Source organism: Puntigrus tetrazona, chromosome 11 (genome assembly GCF_018831695.1).
Source record: "Puntigrus tetrazona isolate hp1 chromosome 11, ASM1883169v1, whole genome shotgun sequence".
In the NCBI taxonomy this organism is placed as follows: Eukaryota; Metazoa; Chordata; class Actinopteri; order Cypriniformes; family Cyprinidae; genus Puntigrus; species Puntigrus tetrazona.
The window spans coordinates 21,471,837-21,493,397 of NC_056709.1; the positions used below are offsets into that span (position 1 = coordinate 21,471,837).

At 37.1% G+C, this 21,561-nt stretch overlaps 1 protein-coding gene across 1 annotated transcript; it reads left to right on the forward strand.

The window, feature by feature from the left end:
- Nucleotides 1-78: 78 nt before the first annotated feature.
- On the forward strand, nt 79-20,575 carry LOC122353587 (fer-1-like protein 4). Its single transcript, XM_043251395.1, is given in 53 exon segments — nt 79-356; nt 477-532; nt 2,010-2,098; nt 2,200-2,299; nt 2,386-2,480; nt 3,821-3,862; nt 3,951-4,124; nt 4,374-4,434; nt 4,565-4,696; nt 4,784-4,817; nt 4,820-4,845; nt 5,137-5,221; nt 5,461-5,623; nt 5,782-5,956; nt 6,475-6,658; nt 7,043-7,318; nt 7,622-7,725; nt 8,727-8,835; nt 8,988-9,177; nt 9,275-9,395; nt 9,535-9,635; nt 9,729-9,816; nt 9,916-10,032; nt 10,143-10,295; nt 10,482-10,665; nt 10,810-10,934; nt 11,151-11,183; nt 11,185-11,286; nt 11,570-11,736; nt 12,057-12,174; nt 12,397-12,558; nt 13,672-13,861; nt 14,445-14,548; nt 15,138-15,189; nt 15,192-15,253; nt 15,336-15,375; nt 16,048-16,151; nt 16,304-16,438; nt 16,547-16,663; nt 17,015-17,142; nt 17,385-17,555; nt 17,821-17,975; nt 18,257-18,438; nt 18,851-18,937; nt 19,093-19,147; nt 19,150-19,183; nt 19,442-19,683; nt 19,766-19,943; nt 19,945-20,068; nt 20,176-20,256; nt 20,258-20,280; nt 20,389-20,488; nt 20,490-20,575. Coding segments are annotated over 53 exon segments (6,090 nt in total). The 5' UTR covers nt 79-277; the 3' UTR covers nt 20,571-20,575.
- Nucleotides 20,576-21,561: the final 986 nt, after the last annotated feature.

A 21,561-nucleotide genomic window follows, 5' to 3' on the forward strand; every position in this document is an offset into this window, starting at 1 on the left:
GGTTCACTAACAGTTCAACTGTTCGCTATTAAATTATCATAGGTAAATATTACAAGAAGTCTTTCGCCTGGGGAGTTTTCCAGCAGTTCCTTGAGGTGTCGGACCGAATGCCTCGACTTCGAAGGCTACATGGATAATGGGTATTTGAAAGTGGCTTAACTGAGGATGTATTTGCACGTGTAGCGTTTGTACCTTAAGAACAACGAGGACCAACTTTACTCAAAACCAACCCAGTGGATCAGGATTACTAGACACAGAAACACGGCAGCAGCCGACCATGTCTATCACTGTTCTTTTAAAGAAGGTGTATAACCTGCCAGGGAAATATGACAGGAAAGTGGAATTGTCTTTTAGAGGTAAGTGCCAGATACTGAGGAATAATCGTGTTGTTATGCTTTCTATTTTCTGTTTAAGTGGAGAATGTGTCGTATCTTTGTATATGCAAGACTTCTGAAAAGAAAATGTTTGCTGTCCAGGTTTTACTCACAAAACAAAGATCCTTCAATGTGAGAACATAGCCATCTTCAACGAGGTAACTGTTTTGGTTGGGTTTATGCTGATTTGATATTTATTGAATTTGTTTTAACGAAGTTATGTGATTGCCACAGGATATTTGGAAAAGTAAAAAAGTTAGCACTATTCAAAAAAGTTAAGTTTCAGTGTCACGCTATCCGTCAGAAGTCATTCTACACCGATTTGTTTACTATTATTATGTGTTTACTTCACTATTTGATCAGTCAAATGCGTCGTTGTTGAATAAAAGTGTTACTGAGCAGTATGCTGGTTAACACTTTAACGTCTTACGTTATTTTTTCATAATACGTTTGGAAAGACGACCTGTAAACGAACATAGCTGCCCAATGAAGTTGAAGTCAGTGTTTAGTTGAGCATGCTGAGGTCTTCAGGATAACCACACCTGCTGTGTCTGCCACAGGCACTTCAACATTCCCAAAGTCTTGTAAACAGCCACATCTATCAGCTCAGATACAGTAATGAAATTAAAATATTTGACTAGAGGTCTGTCACAAGGTTATCCTTTAACTTAAGCTAACAGATACTGGAATGGTGGGAAGGACGAGAAAGAAAAGACGCTCAATCTGAGTGAAGATAAATCATGTTCAACGTTGTTATGAGGAGGAAGTCCTTGGGATTTTTCATTTCTGAGAAATGCGGTGACCGTAAAGAAGGGAGAGATCTAATACAAACACCACCATTTTATAGGTTTTTTTGTCGTATATTTAATGTAACCGGTCAAAAGTTTGGAATAATTCAATTAAGAATTTGAAAAAAAAAAAGTCCCTTATGATAATTAGTTTCATCAAAAGTACAGTAAAGCATGACTATTACAAAAATGTATCCAATTTAAAGTAACCGTTTTCTACTAAAAATGTTGTTGACTATCATCAGTGTTGAAAGAAGGCCAGGGCAAATTAATCGAAAGTGACAGAGCAAAACATTCATACTGTTTTGATTTCTAATTAAAATATAGGCTATGTTAAAAATAACTTTAAGCACAGAATAAATAATTAGGCTGCATAACTTACTTCAGCACTAATAATGTTCCAAAAATAATGAAAGAATCAAATTTAAATAAGCCTACGTCCAAAAATCATTTTGTATGTTTTGTTTTAAAAGGTTAGTTCACCTAAAAATGAAAAATTAGACTGTTAATATTCACCCTAAAGCCATCCTAGCTGCATATGACTTTCTTCTTTCAGGCTGATCCAGTTGCAGTTATATTATAAATTGCCCAAGCTCTATCATTGTAGTGTGCGGGTGTTTCCCTTTAACAGTCCGAATCACGTTAAATAAAGTGTGCACAAACGTAATAAAACGCCTCTTGCGTGGTTCCTGGGAGACTAAAGGCCTCCTGTAGCGAATCCATGCATTTGTAAGAGAAATATCCATATTTCAAAGTAATAAAGACTTTTTACTCATTTCCGCTGACTGGATGTCGGAGGACAGACAGTATTTCCTCTTGTTGTTGGTGTGTTTTTGCATGACTCCAGCACTTCAGATGGCCTCACTATGGAAAGGTCGAGAGGGATGAAATTCTGTCAATCAGCGTCTACAACTGCAGTAAGATGTTCAGCAACAGGTCAGAGCCTGCATTATAACTAAGACGAGGGAAATGAACTAAATGATTTTTAATGAACATAACGTTCCAGAAGAATTGAGTGTATCCCCGTGTGTGCACAGATTGCTGGGAAGGCTGGTGATCAGCCTGCAGCATGTGGTGTCTGTGGGGCAGCTGCTGCTCCGGGAGCCCCTCACAGACGCTCAGCACAGTCTCACCGATGTGAGGGAATCAAACAAATACTCTTCATCATATTCTCACAGTGGTGTGGTGGATGTTGGTGTGCGCTGATGGATTTTATTGTGTAGATCTACATCGAGCTGGAGGTGAAGTACAACCCTCTTCAGGGGGCTGCAGGCGGGTGGGACGGTGATGACTTCATCAGAGAACAGGACACTGACGGGTGAGAGACGTCGTTATGTTCCTCTCATCCTTCCACCCGTCTGTCCAGTTATCCATCCTTCCTTCCTCCCATCCACTATTCCTTTCCTAGTGTTTTACCTTTCATTTGTTTTACCTTTTATTCATTATTTCAACATCTCCCTTCCATCCATTCCAACATTTTCCTTTCTTCCTTTTCCCATCCATGCTACCTTGCATTTTTCCTTTCTTCTTTACATCCATCTCTTCTGTCCTTTGCAATCCACTAGTCCTTTCTGCCTCTATTTCCTTCCTCCCTTTTTTCCATCCAGCAATTCATTTATTTGGCCTTCCTTTCTTCTGTCCCTTCTTCCATCCATTTTCTATTTTCATTTTGTATTTCTTTTCATCTGTTCTTCTTTTCCTTTTATCTATTTTCACATCTTTCATTGTCAACATCTTCCTTCCGTCCGTTCCAACTTTTTCCTTTTCTCATTCCTTCCTTCGTCCAGTAGTTCATTCATCCCATCTATTTTCCCTCCTTTTATTACTTATGCTTTCTTACATAATTCTACCCTTTTTACTTCCTTTTCTCCATGCGTCATCCATCCAGCCATCTTTTCTTTCTACCTTTCTACCTCTTCTTTACTTCCGTATATTCTTCCTTTTCTATCTTCCATCCATCCATCCGGCCATTGTGCTATGTATTTTCATCCATTCTTCTTTTCTTTTATCCTCCCCTCATTCCCTGCCTCTATCAATTATTTCTTCCTACCCTAGGCTCCATTCTTTATTTTGTTCTATCAGTCCCTCCTTCCTTTCCTCTATTCCTCAATCTTCAATTATAGACCCTAACCCAGCCTGTGGCAGACAGTTTATCAGAATTACCGACCCAAGCCCGTCTTTTTTTCCCATTCTACTACTGTTTCAGCTATTAAACTAGTTAGGTTTTGAGTGTAATGGCAAAATGATTATATTTAGTTCCTTTTTTTATTAAGTTAATTTAGAAAACGTTTGGAGCACTTTTTGTTTGTTAAATAGTTTATACGTTTTTTTAATGCATAATGATCAAGCAGACAGTGAGCTGATCGTAAACTATGACTGATCGATTTAGTCTTTTCAAATTATGACAACTTGCCTAAAAGCAAATCTATACATATGCTAAAACAGGTAAAGCATATAGCTAACAATGTTTAAAAGTTAAAAAGCACGCTAGAGGCACCAGCGCAATCACTTGCATTTTATAGTCTTCGCAGAGAGGTTTAGGGTCTTTAAATGCAGGGGTCTAGGATGGATGTACTCATTTCATTTATTTAATAACTAAGTCACATTTTTTAAGTTTTGTGTCAATTTTTTTGTAAATCTGAATGTACTTTATTTCAGCTCAGAGCTTGTCATCAGGAACACAGGCTTCACAGAACCGAAGTAAGGACATCTGTGCTACGTGCAACTCATACATATTTTCATATCCTTTATTAATGGAATTCACATTGACATATTTAATAATGTGTAGTTCTTCAGACGGCTTGCGTCCTCAGCAGCTGGATCGTGAGACGAGAATGATCGGACGCAGTCTTTTGAAAACTGATGAAGAGAAAGGAGACGAAGATGATGATAATGACTACGATGATGATTATGACTTTGCAGATATCGAATGTGCCAATGTAGCATTCACACCCATTCTGAGGTGACTTTCATTTACCTTTTAGTTTATGCATTTACTTACACTATATATATTTTTACATTATACTTTTCTAGTTTAATACATTACACCATAAAGAAACCTATTTTACCGCAATGCAGTGTAATGCAATACGTTACAAATGTATAATTTAAAAATGTATAACTAAAAACAAAAAAATCATTTAATTTCCATATTTGAAATGTAATCTGAGAATGTAAGTCTGATAAATAAAACCCTTTTTTATTTGTGTAGTCGTTGCAGGGCTATAGCAAAGCACAAGCTTGCTGTCACACCTAAAGTGAAGTCTTTTCAGGTAAAATAATAAAATAAGGTCTGCCCATTTCAAGTACAAATATTTCTAAAAGTTTTTCCTTATACCTGACTCTGTTTGATGAGAATCTAGAATGTTCAAGTCTTTTATTAAACTTTTTTTTTTTGCTCAGGTGAATGTAAATGTGATTGAAGCTCAAAAACTTGTCGGGGTGAACATTAACCCAGCAGTGTATGTGACTATTGGAGATGAGAAAAAGCACACAGCTACTCAGAAGTCTACCAATTGTCCATTTTACAATGAGGTAAGTACTTGCACAAACATTCATCTTTAAGAATCTGAAGCTTTAGGCATTTCTCTGATTTGTTTTGTTTCTGTTTTTGTCTTTAAGAACTTCATGTTTGAATTCCAAGAGACACAAGATGTGCTTTTGATAAAGTGATTGAGATTTCTGTAAGTATTCTCAGAAATACTATCGGAGGAGCAATTAAAGACATTTAAAGTGACTTGCATAAGTTTTTTTTTGCATATACAGAAGTTGAAATGGCTTTATTAAGCTTTTTTATTTAGTCTGTAATGTCTAAAGATGCATGTTAACAGTAAGAAATATACAGTAGTAATGATAATACAAATAATTTTTGATTTGTAAGGTAATATATTTATTGCCATATTTTACATTATCTTACACAATGTTTAATATGAATGTTGTGAATTAATAATTTTTCCTTTTTTCTTATATTTTAGGTGGTTCATAAGAAAATCCTTGCCTTTTTGATGTCCCGCATAGGAACTTTTAAGATTGACATCAGCACAGTGTATCAGCAGCCGGGTAAACCCAGATAAACCCAGCTTAAGAAAGAAAAAGTGCTTATTGCGAGCTTTGATACACACAGCTTAAATAAAGATTACAGAAGTTGAGAGTTCATTTCATTGGTAAAACGATAATAACATTCCCTAGACGTTTTAATGGTGATAATTAACTCATCACCGGTGGTAAAAAAGAATGATTATAGGTCTACTGCAACATTTATAATTACAACAACTTAACACATCCAATATATCTCACAGATCACCGTTTCTACCAGAAATGGGCTCCGCTTACTGACCCAAAAGATACCCGCTCGGGAATTAAAGGCTATGTGAAGTGCACAGTGAGCGTGGTGATGAAAGGAGACCCCATGGGCATGGTCAGCTTGGCACCAGCTGGCAGCCAGAATGATGACATTGAAAAGTAAGAGACTGCCTTATGTTAACATGGCTGTTCTCCTTTTAAGGACATATTTTCCCTAAAAGAGACATTAATATTAGATGTTTGGTTATTGACATTAGTAGGTTCAGTTTTCAGCATCTGAAACCTAATATACTGGTACATTTTCTTGCGGCTTGTAGGAACCTTCTTCTTCCAAAGAGGATGCCATCAGAACGTCCTTGGGCAAAGTTTGTCTTGAAGATCTTCAAAGCTGAAGGTCTGCCCAGCATGAACTCGGGTTTCATGGGGAAGATAATGAGAGACAAGAAAGTTTTCCTTGACCCTTATGTTCAGGTCACATTCGCTGGCCAGCAGGTGATTTCAAACTAATATGTTTGGTTGCGTTGTTTCATGGCTTGATTCTACTATTTAAACAGTCAAATTATCTTTCAATCTTTTAGTTTCTTTTCCTTGTATATTTTCACATACTTATCCTATGTGAAATAACACTTATGTCAAGGATACACAAACACGCACACCCTGATGGTGCGTTTGTTTGTTAAATGGGCTGAGGTGCGTCAGTATTTGAACTGCTCTCGGAGACTTACAAAGGGTATTGGCAAACATTTCAGCTCAAAATAAATTGTTATGATGTCAGAGCTTGTCTCTGACAAAGTTCAAGTGGTGTCAGAAGCCAAACTTAAATGCTCTGTTCTTATTTAAGTAACACATGCTATATAGAGAGCAGCGTATGATTCAGTCAGATTCAGTCAAATGCTGCATGAAGTAGATAGCAGAATACTGTAAAATGAAAAATAAAAGTAAAATGTGAAAAATGTGTTTTATTGCTTGTTTAAAATCTGTACAAATTATTACATTTACATGTGTAACAGGAAACATCAGTAAACAGCAACACTAATGCCCCTGAGTGGAATGAACAGATATCCTTCATTGAGCAATTTCCTCCTCTTGCTCGACGAATCAAAATACAGATCCTTGATGATGCCAACATTGGAGATGTGGCTGTGGCAACACACTTCCTGGACCTTCTGCAAATTTCCAATTCCAATCGAAATGGTCAGTTTTAATAGTGACCACTGCAAATTTAATAAGATAGTTCTTCATTAACTCACCACATGTCATTCCAAACCTATTTGATTTTCTTTCTTCTGTGGAAAACATAAGGTGATATTTTGAAGAATATTGGCAACCAAACAGCTGCAGCTTCAGTACAAGTCAAAAGGAAATAAATGTGTTTGATTACCAATATTTTGGAAGGTTTGGAACAACATGAGGGTGATTTAAATAATTAGAATCTTTCTTTTTTTTGTTTATGTGGATCATCAGTACTATATTCCGCAGTCATGTATTTGCATCCTTATTTACCTCGAGTTACCTCGTTTTTGAACAACTTAATATTCTTTCTGCAATATACTTTGCCGTCTTTCCTCCATCCATCAGGTTTCAATCCCACCTTTGGCCCTACATGGGTCAATCTTTGCGACTCTCCTCAAAACTCCACACTGAGAGACATCCACAGGGATCTTAATGAAGGTCTGAGTGAAGGGATCTTCTATAGGGGCAGAGTACTGCTCTCGCTGAGTGTGGAGGTTTATTCCTCCCCTACAGTTGTGGTCACGGAGAGTAAGTCCATTGCTGCTGTGAAAAGCAAAATGAGCAAGCTTACTCTTAAACGCAAGAGTCGAAGGTCCAAAGAGAAGACAGCAGGCAAAGAAGGTAGTTTCAATATATGGTTTAAGGATTATGTGTGTTGAAGTGGTTCCCAAGAATCTATTTATTTGTGCATCTTGAAATAGGCTAAACATAACAACATTAGCTCAGCCAATAGTGTGACATTTGGGGCAGGGTTACCTCTTTGTTTAACCAATGGCAGACATCAGGAATTTGTTTGTCATTAGTGGCAATATGAAAATTTTAGCACATACAGTGTGTTTTTAGAGTTATGCATTCATCCACACACAAACATGTTTCAAAGACGTCCTAGTACTCTAATAACATTTGGAAAATGATTTTATTCAGCAGTGCAGAGTCCCAGTGGGCCTGCTGAAGAAGCTGAAGATGTTGGCGCTGAGGTACCAGCTGCTGTTACAGTGGAAGTGGAAGATGTTCACCCTCTTCCTGAGGTCAGTGACCAAGTTTGCCTGATAGCAAGAGAAAAGACAGTCTACCGTGTACTATTTCAGCTCATACAAGAGTTTGTTCTATGGTCTTCAAATCTGATTTGGTGAGCAAAATTATATAACAGTGTGTGGAAGTTTTCAGTGACTGTTTCTTCAGGCTACATTGTTATGGCAGGTGGTGACTTTATGAAGTCAAAGAATAATTTGCTTAATTCATTAACATCACTTATTCAGTTAGAAAACAAACAAAGGGGCTGTCTTTAAAGGGATAGTTCATCCAAAAACTAAAATTCATTAATTACTCACCCTCATGTCGCTCCAAAACCGTAAAGACCTCTATTTTTCTTTAGAACGCATACTAAAGATATGTTTGATGATTTATGAGAGCTCTCTGTCCTTCCCATAGGCAGCAATGTAATTAACATGATCAATGTCAGAAACATAGCAAGGAGATCGGTAAATTAATCCATGTGACATCCTTTTATGAAGCTAAGAGATTACTTTTCACTTTATTCTGTGTCAGCGGCGGCATGTAACAAATGGTTAAAAAAAACTTTATTTTTGTTTTTATTATCTAAGATTATTTTACAGATCTCCTTGCTACTTCACTGGATGATCGTGTTAATTACATTGCTGTCTATGGTAGGGCCAGAGAGCAGAGAATGAATCAAAATATCTTTTCATTTGTGTTCTGAAGATAAACAAAAGTCTTATGGGTTTGAACCAACATAAGCGTGAGTAATAAATGAGTATGAGTAATAAATAATTAAGTAAACTCTTTCTTTAAGTCATTGAAGCATTCACTATATTCAAAAATACTGAATCATATTCACTACTTTGCTGCTTAGAGACTTTCTTGGAGGAGAAATAGACTAAATAATTTCCAATTTTATGTCTAAAATGTTCATTACTTGTTTGCTGAACTGTTGTCTAAAAATAATATAATACAATATATCCTGCAGTATTACATTAATCCATAGTGTATCTGTTATTTCCTCATGCAGAACTTCACTGGAGAGAAGGATGAATTTTTGTTGTTTGCATCCTTCTTTGAGGTGACAATGATAGATCCTTCCATTGGCTCCAAACCAGTCACCTTCGAGCTGTCTATAGGTAAGGTTAGACTGTTTAATCTCATAGCATAAGCTTTAATATAAACAGCTGTTTTAGTATAAGCCAGTCATTTTATGTAGAGCTTTGTTCTTTTTAGTAGCAATTTAGTACTGTTTTTAATTATATTTAGTTTCATTTACACTACTTCACAGGGAATTATGGGAAAACTGCAGATGTTGTGATGAAGTCCAGCAAGAGTGGTAGTCAGGAGAATCTGGCTGAGGACAGACAGCCGCTGTTGGAATCAGACGACGAGTTGGAGAGAGATGAACTTCTGAACTCTGGCCCTCGAGACAAATCCGTCACACCACCTAGGAGACCACAGCCCACTGAATACGACAGGTGAAATGACATTCTCAAGACTGACAGCTTATCCTTATGTGGAGTGCAGTAGGATGATGCAAGAACAGCAGCAAGCGTGATCATTTTTATCATCCAGATCATTCAGTTGCATTCCCTTATTCCGAGAGAAACCATGTAGCTTTGTGTGGAGCTACTTCGAGGATCACACCTTCCGATTCCACAACAGCAACTGGTTGTCCAAGATGGCTGACCGACTGGCAAGTGACACTGAGAAGAAATTTAACATTGTGTTTTTGAGCAGAATATGAAAAACCTTATTCTGCTTATGTTTTTCAAAAGCATCTATTTGACTTAAAATTGACATTAACATTGAATTTGTGTCTTATATTCTTCAAGGAATATGGTATCGATGAAGTGGAGATGCTGTTGAAAAGATCAAAAATCAAGGCTAAAGAGCGTTTGGTGGATGCCGTGCTGGAATTCTTTTCCACTTGCAAGTAGGACACATTTGCATGACTATACTGAGTCTGTATTTCCCCTCTTACATCGTACATCATCGATAATAGAAAGCATGTTCTTACCGCTCTTAGGCAGTACAGCAGTAACTTAGACAGGAAGAGGAATGCTCGTCAAAACACCCTGGATAAGTGCCGTGTGGGGCTCATCAAAAGGAACATTGTGAGTGACGGTATTGATTTGGTATTACAGAAGTATACTGATGAATTATATGGTTAAACCCACTAAGAGTCTTTACTGAGAATTTGATGTGAATTGCAGGTTTTGCTGGCCAAGCAGGCCCTGAGAATGAGGAAGAGAGTGACCAGAAATACAGTTAAAGACAGGCTGGCAGATCTCAAGAATATCGCAAAGAGGCTCCGTTTTTTGGCTGTTGAAGTAATGCTATCAAAATTTGCTCCGTCTTAATGATTACCTCGATGTATAACAAAAAATGCATGTTTTTACCACCAGAACTATAAGTAAATGTTTGCGTTCTCATATGGCAGCCTCAGAGCACTCTCCCTGATGTGTTTTTGTGGATGCTGAGTGGAGGGAGGCGAGTGGCCTACACCAGGATTGCAGCCCCCTCTATCCTATTCTCGCTGGTGGAGGAAGAGAAGGGTAAAGACTGCGGTAAAATCACTGCTGTGTACTTGAAGGTGAATTCCTACTTCATAGCATTCATTGCAAAATCGTTTAACAACATTATTGTTTTTACTGTAATTTTGATAAGATAAATGCGGCCTTGCTCAAAAAGACTTTCAAGCTCATAAAACAAAATATTGCTGACCCAAAACTTTTGAACAGTTTTCTATGACTTATTTTTTAATTTGTTTGTTCTATAGACCCCTGGAGGACCAGTGGGGGAAATCTTCGCGAAACTGGAAGTATATATGTGGCTTGGTATCACAAAGTATGCTAAAAACTGTGTCACCAGCCTTCCAGCAGAGTTCAGACCCATTTACGAAGAGGCGACTTCTGGTGCATCAATTCCCCGTAACATGCCTCCCACCAAATTAGCGGTGGAAGGTACTATATGAAATTCATTTTAGCTACTGCAAACATTTCGGCTGTTCTCTATAATTTGTCTTGGCCGGCTTTGAAAATCTATATATTTTAATTTGGATGACATTTCACGAAAATTACAGTCCCTCCTTTTGTCCTTTCATCCAGACAGTCGTTATTTCCAGTTACGTGCTCACATTTATCAAGCGCGTGGCATTATTGCAGCCGATGACAATGGACTGTCCGACCCCTTTGCCAAGGTTGTGTTCAGCACACAGTGTCAGGTCACACGGGTGGGTCTCATATGTATTTACACTTGAGTTTTTTCTCTCTTTTCCCAATAAAAAGCACTGGATAGAAAAAGCATTAAAAAAATTCGAATGAGATTTATTGCCCATTTATGACAAGTCCATTCAGTCCTACTGAGATCTGAAGAGCCATAGAAATTCAGCCTTTATTGATTGCAATTTTGTGACCGAGAGATTGTTCAAAGATTTTATTCTTTGTAGGTTATGGAAGAAACTCTGTCCCCGGCGTGGTGTGGAGTTACTCCTCTACGATCAGGTTCTGATGGAGGGCAGTAAGGACGAGTTCAGAGAAGACCCTCCTGTGATCATCATCAACATCTATGACTACAACAAACTAGTGAGTGATAGTTTTAATGCGTTTTGGAATGCTGTAATCTGTGAATCAACTTTAAATGGCACTTAAAAAACATTTTTAAATAAATGCATAGGTCTTGGTTTATTGTTAAATCATATATATAATAAAGTTAATGTCATAGCATATTGATTATTCCTGTTTACAAAGTCTAAAAGTACTTGCATATAACATCAATGAATGAATAGTCTAGAATATGAGAAGTCAGAAATATGATGGCTAATTATACAGTGTAATTTATTTGTGGTGCGTTTGAATGTTATAACAGGGCAGTCCACAAGCCCTTGGTCGTGCTTTTGCAAAGCCAGAGTTGAAGTTTGTAGAAGAGCCATATAAAAAACCCCAGTTGCAGTTTTTTGAGATCACAAAAGGCAAGAGCAAAGCTGGAGAAATTTTGGCAGCTCTTGAGCTCATCGAGTTGGATTACTCAAACTTGGAGAGGTGGGACTCTAGTTCTTCTCATTAATTTCACCGAAGTGGCAGTAAGAAGAGTGACACTTAATACATGTATAGATATGACTTTCGTTTGTCTGTTAGAGAGCAGCTTAATACACCTGAATGAAAACAAATTAAAATATTTAATGTTTTTGAAAGTAATCTCTTATATTGAGAAAGGCTCAAAAAAGTAATATTCTGAAATAATATTGTTATTATATCTGGCTGTGGTATATTAATATTGTATTATTATTGTTATCAGACAGTCTTTGTAATCAGTGTCTTTAAATATGCTTTTTAAATGTTTGTGTCAATAATCCATCTCAGCCAGCTCTGCCACTGGACGTTGACCCCAAGGAACCACAGTACATGGAAGAAGAATGCTATTTTATCATTCCAGAGGGAGTTCGACCTGTGCTCAGGAAATACAGAATAGAGGTGCAAACTTGAACAGATGTAAACTGAGGAAAACTTTTTAATTTAATGTCACAATTTAAAGGTTTTCAATGCCAAATAACATAATTCATCAGATGTGTTCATAAATCACTCTGCAAGAGAGTGTTTAAAATAGCAGCATGGATCGACCTCCAGTACAAGTTTGCCAGCTGACTGGTTTGGTACTTGTCTACGTTGTTTTGATCTCAAACCCTTAAATGGCAGGTGCTGTACTGGGGCCTGAGGGACCTGAAAAGAGTCAACCTGTTTGAAGTGGAGCGACCTCAAGTGAAGATTGAGTGTGCGGGCCATATGATCGAGTCTGAGGAAATTCAGAGCTACAAGCTGAATCCCAACTTCAATGATGTGGTTAAACACTTTGATGTTGTAAGACTTCCTTATTTCAAAGTTTTAGACCTTATCTCAAGAGCTGTGTTGAGAACATGCTTACCATACAAGCACTGATCACATTTCCTGTTTAAGAAATGGTAAAAGCAGTGAGTGCATCTCAATGGTGAGATTTCTTGCTCAGAATGTTTTATTGTGCAATGTGAAGTCTTTATTAGTTTTGTTTGCGACTGTTTGGTGGTGACTTTTGCTAACACCAAAGCAAATACAGTTGAGTCAAATCATCCCCTTTCAGTTTCTCTTAAATGCTAATAATTTTCCAAAAATAAGATGGATCATACATGAATGTCATTTTTATTTAATACTGACCTAAATAAGATATTTCACATAAAAGATGTTTACATATAGTGTACAAGAGAAAATAATCAAAAGTTTACATCCCCTTTATTTTTTAAGGTTGTGTTTCTTTAAAACCCATGCATTAAGAGCCGTGGGTTGAAAACCTTTGAACAGAATGCAAATGTGTAAATTATTCTGATTTTGCTTAAATATCGTTTTTTTTTTTTTTTTAGTACTGCCTTTCAGAGGCTACAAAAAATGTTTTCCAGAAGACAAAATAAGTTTCTTCAAATTAGAAAAAAGTTTTCAAGCTCCAACTCAAAGCATGGTTTTGTAGCATATGCAGTATCAGTACCTCAGTTGTCCTCAGTGTGAAAAGGTGTATCTCAAAATCTAACATTCATTGTTGGAAATGGTTCAAATACACAAAAATGCTGGAAATCCAAAGAATGTGTGGGATGTAAAGGAAGGCAGTTTAACTGTTCAAGGTAAACAACAGACTCCTGAATAAATATCACTAAACAAAATAAGAATAATCTTTAAAAAATAATAATAATAAACTTTTGAACAGGGTAATTTTTATGAATTCAGCTCTTATTATGTTATCTATGTAAACATCTTTTATGTGAAATAACTTATTAAACAACATGCATTTTTATAATGCCTCTTATTTTAAGTAAAATAAATAACATTTTGCAGATTTTGAACATTCTGACCTCAACTGTATTTGATGAAGATTTAATACTAATCTTCTTTCCCTTGCTTTTATTATCATCACTTCACAGTAGCTCATAACTGGTTATGTGTCCTCAGGAACTTCCAGAGCTTGTCTACCTGCATCCTCCTCTTACTGTCTTCGTAATGGAGCAGAGAGCATTCGGTAGGCTGGTCCTAGTGGGAACTCACGTGGTCCAAAACCTTGTGCAGTTTGGTCCCAGGGACCAAGAGGAGTGGAAAGACGAGGAGGAAGAGCCTGAGGTATGGAAACTTTTATAGCTCATATGTTTGTGGTTTAAAGGCCAAAAAATAAAGCATCTGCTGTTCTGATATGTGTGCATAATTTACATTCAAAAGTGCACCAGACTCTCTTTCTTTATAAACTAGGATGGCATGAAACTTTGCTGAAATGACAAAGACACTAACCACACGTGTGTGCGTTATTCCTTTCTAGAATCTACTGTATATTATGGTTAAGTAAGAAGATTTATTCAATTAACTACTTTCTCATCCATGCCCTTAACAGCAACACACAATAATTAATTCCAGTAAAATTACAAAATGAGAGCTCAAGAGATTCCTAAAGCTCTTTTGCTTTTTCTTGCAATGTTTATAAGTCTGATTGATCCAAAACGACTGCCTATTGCATTCATAACTACATTTGGACTGCATTGCACTGAACAATAGACACTCTAAATAAGATGGATTTTAATCAGAGTAATAACACATTTGGAATAATATCACTATTTTTGCCATTTAAACATGGTCACTGCTGACTGTTTTTTTTAATATAGAATATAGACTATAGTTTTTAATATATTTTCACATAGAAAATTCCTAAACATTTTGTCACAATTTTAGAGAAGAAGCCTCCATGAAGACCACTCCTCTAGCCACGCTGATCACTATGGACTTGGGTGGACTTCCTCTGAAGCATAGCAAAATTCCTGTTAACCCATTTAACTTAGTCACGGTAAGTTCCACTGGTTTTTTTCAGTCCATAAGAAGGAACACATTCTGTAGTGTTCCCTAAATTCCAAAGCTGAAATTGTGTTTGCCATCTTCCACCACTTTTCTGAAATTTTTTAAGCATTTTTTTCATACAGCTGCCATTGGGTCATGGAGTATCCAGTCTGGGTGAAATGACGTTAGTTGGCTGCTTTGGGATGTTTGAAATAGCTCCTAATGAGTACTTAGCGCACATGTTTTAACCATCCACAGCCTGCAGTTATTAAATGTGAAGCCCCTCGCACACATTAACCTGTTGATTATGGTGTGAATCTGCTGGTTTGTTGAGTGCAGTGAAGTGTGTTCTTGTGTCAGTTTGAGCTCCTGCTGTTAGATCACTCTGATTAATTGGGCAGCCACTGAATAGCCAAGACCCTGCTGACATCCAAATGGGATGCTTTCAATCATGAGTGTGTGCTTTTGGCTTTTAAAAATCCATGTCCATGTTTAGAGTGTAAAGGCCTGTGCACAAATTAATGGTTAGGAATGACACAAGGGTGAGTAAATGAGTTTAAATGTTTTAAATAATGTATTGTGGAAAACTGCATTTTCAGTCTCCAATCAAAAAGGTGATTAAAAAAGAGGAGGAGTTGGAAGAGGAGCCACCAGAAAGGAGGAGCTTGATTGGTGGTCTAAATATTATGCATCACTTGCTGAACTCGAAAAACAGGTGATAAATTATATTTTGATAATAGATTGTGCTTTGTTGATTTTCTCAACATTTAAATGACTTCTTTCCATCTTTTCTTCAGGAGGAGAAAGAGGATGAATTGGAAGATGGGCAAGATGGAGGTATTATAAGTGCAAGCATGATTTTGTTTTTACTCTATTATAAATGAATGAGCTTTTTTGAACAAATCATTTGAGTGAACAAGTCAATGACACTTGTATCGGTAAATGTATCGACGTTCTGAATTTGCAAGGTAAAAACAACAGCAAATTAAGACATCTGAGTCAAACCAGTTGGACAGAGGCCTAAAACGTATTTGGGTGCTTAAAAATTGATTATCACATTTGCATTACATAACAAAATGCAAATGTTGATGAACAAGACATGAACTTGCGGTTAGCCTGCTGCGTGAATTACTCCAAACATGCAATAAAAAATAAATTAGGTCTGGACAGAAAGTGAAATTATTAGGTCTAGCATAACGTGTTTGTGGATAACACTTGGATTGAACTTTCTCATGTGTTGACATTTTTAGTTTTACCTAAATGACCACATCTCTAATCTGAAGGTAAATTATTTCATCCATGCATTAAATATCTTTAGGCTGCTTGAAAGTGAAATTACTTCTGAGAACAGGTCTATTATAATTTACTTATGGATGTCACTTGGTTTCAACTGTCTTGTGTAATGACATTCATCCCTTTTTATTGCATCCCAAGTGACCGTATCCTCTGCTTTAGGATGCTTAGGAATTAATGCATTTTAAAGCAACCGTGCAATGTCACATTCTGCAGATGGAGCACCATTGAGCATGGCAGCACTAGAGGCAGAGGATGATGATGCTGTGATTGAAATAGAGCCGCCTGCTCCAAAGAGGAAGAAAATTGCCACTTTACAGGTTCGATATGTACTTCAAACTGTAATCCTTTCGTTTTATTCAATACAGTGTTTACAGAGTTTTCTTGACGCTCTTTAGCCATCTAAAGCTATTTGCAATTGACATTTTCTGTCCTTTTTCTTTGTTCCCCAACACATTATTTCATTCCCCAGCTTTACAAGTCTGAACTTGAAAACGAATTCAGTCAGTTCATGGACTGGTTGCACATATTTCCTGTCTACAAAGGCAAATCCAGCCTGGAAGATGAAGAGGAAGATGAAAGTACGAGATATATGGGTAAATATAAGGTAAGATGTGCGTTTTGGCATGCTCTCATGCGCTGGATCAACAGTGTGACAGCATGCATGAAAAAAGTCAAGGATTAGAGGTTAAAGCAGAGCTGTGCTTCACTGCAGGGATCGTTTCTGATATACCCCATCGCTCCAGAAGACGAGGATGCAGACTGTCAGATCACTAATGGGATTCCCAAAAATACACCCATCAAAGTCCTTGTGAGAATATATGTAGTGAAAGTAGGTATCACTTGTTAAAATTCCATTTTATTAATTAAAAAAAACATGTTACGTTTTTTCTTTTATAATCCATTACACTCTGATGTGCATCACAATACAGAAGAAAATAACTGTTGTTACATAGCAACTTTACTTTTTTTTTTATCAGCTTTTATATTTTGTAGATAAATAGTCCTGCGTGTTTGTATACAAAAATTAGAAAAATGATAAATGGTTTTAAATGGAGAATGTCACATTGAAGGGTGCATCGCTTGCCTCCCAGTGGTGCAGTTTTCAATCATTGCCCCTATATTTCCTGTGCATTGAATCTGAATTTGAACTGCTTATGCTTTTTTTCCTTTCAACCCCAAGGCAACCAATCTGGCACCCACAGATCCGAATGGAAAGGCAGACCCCTATGTAGTGGTAAAAGTTGGCCAGCAGCAAATGGACAGCAAAGAGCGCTACATTCCCAAACAACTGAACCCAGTGTTTGGAGAGTAAGTTCCTTCTGCTCACAAAATGAATAAATATATATTGACAACATTTAGTATGGTGGCTGTAAGAATGAAAGATTAAATTAAATTCTTCATAGAGGCTTTAGATGTACAGTGTTTTTAACTCTTGAAGACACATGCACATATTGACAGAACGTGATTTGAGCTAAAGGGGATAAATCTGTGATATGACTGTTTTCAGAGTGGGTCACTGATTTGATATCCTGAGCACTTGTCTTCCACAGAGTGTTTGAACTGACCGTGTCCTTCCCCCTGGAGACCGAGCTCACGCTGTACGTGTTTGACCATGACCTCGTGGGTTCTGATGACCTTATTGGTGAGACCCGCGTGGACCTGGAGAACCGTTTCTATAGCCGCCATCGCGCCGGGTGTGGCCTGGCTCTTCATTATGATAAGTGGGTAATGGTTTTAGCCTGTGATGATGGTGGTGGTAGTTACTATAATGATGATTAGTATTATTATCTCTGTCGTGACCACTGCTGTCGTAGTCATCAGAATTTCTCAAAGCTCACTGACTGTTTTAGGCTCATATTCGAAGAGCTCTAAGAAGTTGTTTGCAGCTGAGACATTTAAGAGACTGAGATAAATCAGGTGTTTGTGGCCTGATTTTCATTTGACTCTCTACAGGTTAAATCAGATTAGGATGTCTTGTGATTTCAGGGATGGCTATAATAAATGGAGAGATGCCAAGAAGCCCACTGCGATATTATTGGAGCTCTGCCGCAAAAATGGGATTCCATCTCCAGAGTACAGAGAGTCTGAAATGAAAGTTCTCAACAAGATCTTCAAAGTTCCCAATGAGGCTTTTCCAGAAGGTGGAAATACCAGTTTATTAAAATAAAATAAAGGTTACAAAGCACCTTCATGTAATACAAACAGTAATTTTGTGTTCTCTTTATTTAATGAAAAAATGAGTTTGCCATAAAACACAGATACAAAAAATATCTTTTTATTGTTTAATGGCACTGAAGTCCAACATTCGCTAGCAAAAATGCAATTCCAAGCAGTATATATATGGATAGATATATAGATATTGAGATACATATAGATAGAAATATACGTATATAAAAATGAATATGAGACTTTGATCCTGCAGAGTTGCTGAAGAAGAATAAGAAGACTGAGGAAGACTATGCAGAGCTGGATGAGCATAAAGCTCTAAGTGTCCTGCAGCGCTGGAAGGAGATGAGAGAGTTCTGTGAGGGAGCATGTCCTTTGGTTCCTGAGCACGTGGAGGTCCGCTCACTGCTCAACACCGAAAAGCCAGGCCTCCCTCAGGTCAGACTCCATCATAGTGACTGCTTAGCAAGTGAAGGCCTGTTAGCATGAATTAAACCATCTTTATGTTGTTTTCCAAATGACACAGTGAACACTATACATTTATTGGATGTGTTATATGCTCAATCAACTTATGTATGAATCATTAAAGGTTAATGTGTCATCCAACATTTTATTATAGGACGTTATTAAAGCTCTTAGTTTTTCGGGTAATTAAGTACATCATCTGGGCATTTGAAGTACAACATTTCTCTTTTGGAGTTTCAGTGTAAGCACACTAGTCACACAAAAAAATTGCACTAAATTGCACATCAATCACACTAAAACATAGTGTATAAGTTGGTAAATTAGGACACACCATTGTACTCTATGAAGCTGCAACATAATCTTGTTTTTGTTTTTGACATGGCAGGGCTATGTTCACATGTGGATTGACATGTTTCCTGTAGATGTACCTCCTCCACCACCTGTTAATATCAAACCTAGACTTCCAGAGGAAGTAATTACAACGGCACGCATTCATTATTCCAAGAGTAAAATCTCATAGAAAAGGCAGTAGAAATGGGAATTAAAGATAATTTTCTCAAGAATAAGAATTAGCTTATGTGCAATATGTGTAATGAAAATATTTACACCTGTGTTTCTAGTTATGAGCTGCGTGTGATCATCTGGAATACTGATGATGTCGTACTGGATGATGTAAATCCTTTCACGGAGAGCCGTCAAGTGACATCTATGTTAAAAGGTCAGAATGCACAAGATATCAAATAGCCCAGAAAATGTACAGTTTATTTGATTTTCACAGTCCTCGGTTTCATATAAAAAAATTTGGACTACGTAAGATTATTTTTAAAAGACATTAAACTTTTAATTAAGCACGGATGCATTCAATTAATCAAAGAGGATGTAGGTGTTTTTAAAAAAGATATGAACTATGTATTACATATATAAAAATTAGAAACATTAAAAACTACTATTTAAAAAATATTTTTACATTCACCAGCTGGATTAAAGGTCTGGAAGATGACAAACAGGAGACAGATGTGCATTTTAATTCCCTCACTGGAGAAGGCAACTTCAACTGGCGCTTTGTCTTTCACTTTGACTATCTTCCTACTGAGAAAGAAGTCATCTACAAGAAAAAGGAGTCCCTCTTCGCCCTTGAAGAGACTGAATTCCGTCAACCGGCTGTTCTGGTGCTGCAGGTCTGGGATTATGACCGCATCGGTTCCAACGACTTCTTGGGTTAGTGGTTATAGTTACTAGTCAAGGATTTATGTATGACATTTTCTAGTTTCTAGTCATGAAAACATCATTTCCTTTCCAGGATCCATAGAGTTGCGTCTCAGCGATATGGTCCGTGCATCAAAATCATCCGAGCAATGCACTGTTAAGATGGCCAAAGACAAGGCTGGCCCTCGCTTCTCCATCTTCCGCAGCAAGCGGATGAAGGGCTGGTGGCCGCTCATCAAACTAAAGAGCCAAGAGGACATTGAGAGAGAGGAGAGAGGAGGCAGAACAAGAGAAGAAAAACAAGAAGAAGAAGAAAAAGAAGTCGAGCAAGCGAAGCCAAATGAAACCAGAAGATCTGCAGTTTGTGGACAACAGTGGGAACACCTTTCTGCTAATGGTACAAGTATTTTTTTATCAACAAAGAGTAAAATTAATGTTGTAACACACTTGTTTACTTCGTGAAAGTGTAGACCCAAACTCGTCAATCATTAATGTGGTTTGCAGGGTAAAGTAGAGGCAGAGTTCCACCTAGTGACAGCTGAAGAAGCCGAGAGAAGAACCCTGTGTGGAAAAGCATATAAAGAACCCCGAACCTCTGGACAAACCAAAGTAAGACACTAAAACACACTATCTTTGCATATATTGATATTCATATCAGTTTGCATATTTATTGTGTACTTACTAAAATGTGCTACATACATTTTTTTCCCCCTTAAGCCGCCCCAAGACATCCTTCAACTGGTTTGTGAACCCCTTGAAAACCTTTGTGTTCTTTATCTGGAAGAAGTACAAGAAGTACATCATTGCTTTGATCATTTTTGGTTATCCTGGGGCTCTTCCTCTTCCTCATCCTCTACACTTTGCCTACACACATCAGCCAGCTTATTGTCAGTGGATGAGAAGTTGAAAAATGCACATAAACAAAGAAATGTACTGATCAACAGGAAAAATAATTATACGCGTGCACATTAATATACACATGGCATTACTTACTTTAAAAGGAAAGACATGGACAATAATAACTAATAAGAATTTAGCAATACAAACAATTGCCTGTTGAAGGTGCAGTAAGCCATTTCTGACTATAATTGTTGATTTTTAAAGCGACCAAAACAAACATGGCCATGCCAAAAGTATTGCACTGCTATCTTGATAGCTCCACCCCAAATTCACAAATAAGCAATGCATTAGCCCCTCCCCATTATTAGTGGACACTCCTTTCACTGGTGAATGCACTTTCAACAATGTTTCTCAGAAATCGTAGTGTGCCTTTAATAAATTCAGCGAAGTTTAATGCTATATGATTTCATGTACACTGACGTTGAAATGTTTTAAAAAAATTAATCATTTTAATCAAATATATCCAGCCTTGGTGAGAGGCTTTTTTTAAATGTTTAAGGAATTTTAATTTCCAATCATGCTGCTGCTTTATATTTTATTTTATATGCATTCGAAGATTGTTTTGTCAATAAAGTGATATGGCATATGGAAAGTAAACTAAAGCATTGCCTTCATTGAGAAGAAAAATCTTTCATTTATGCCTAGACCGTCAGAACTTCTCTTGTATTTTTCCATGTTTAGGGTTTTAAAAATCTAGCAATTTGAGGTTCATAGAAACCAATTCTGCAGAGATACACAGCAGAAAATGTGATAAACGAAATGAGTTCAGCCTGGTTGCAGTATGTGCCGCAGCTTCAGGACTTGGTGACATGACAAATAGAAACCAACATCCATTAAAAAAACAAAAAGTAGTATTGCATCAGGGAACATGCTTCCTTCATCTTTAGTAAAGAGACTTTTCTCATGCAGAGCAATAACATAAAACATGACAACATGTGCCTTAGTGATAGTAAATTGTATCAGCACTCTGATTCTGGGATAATCTTAAGC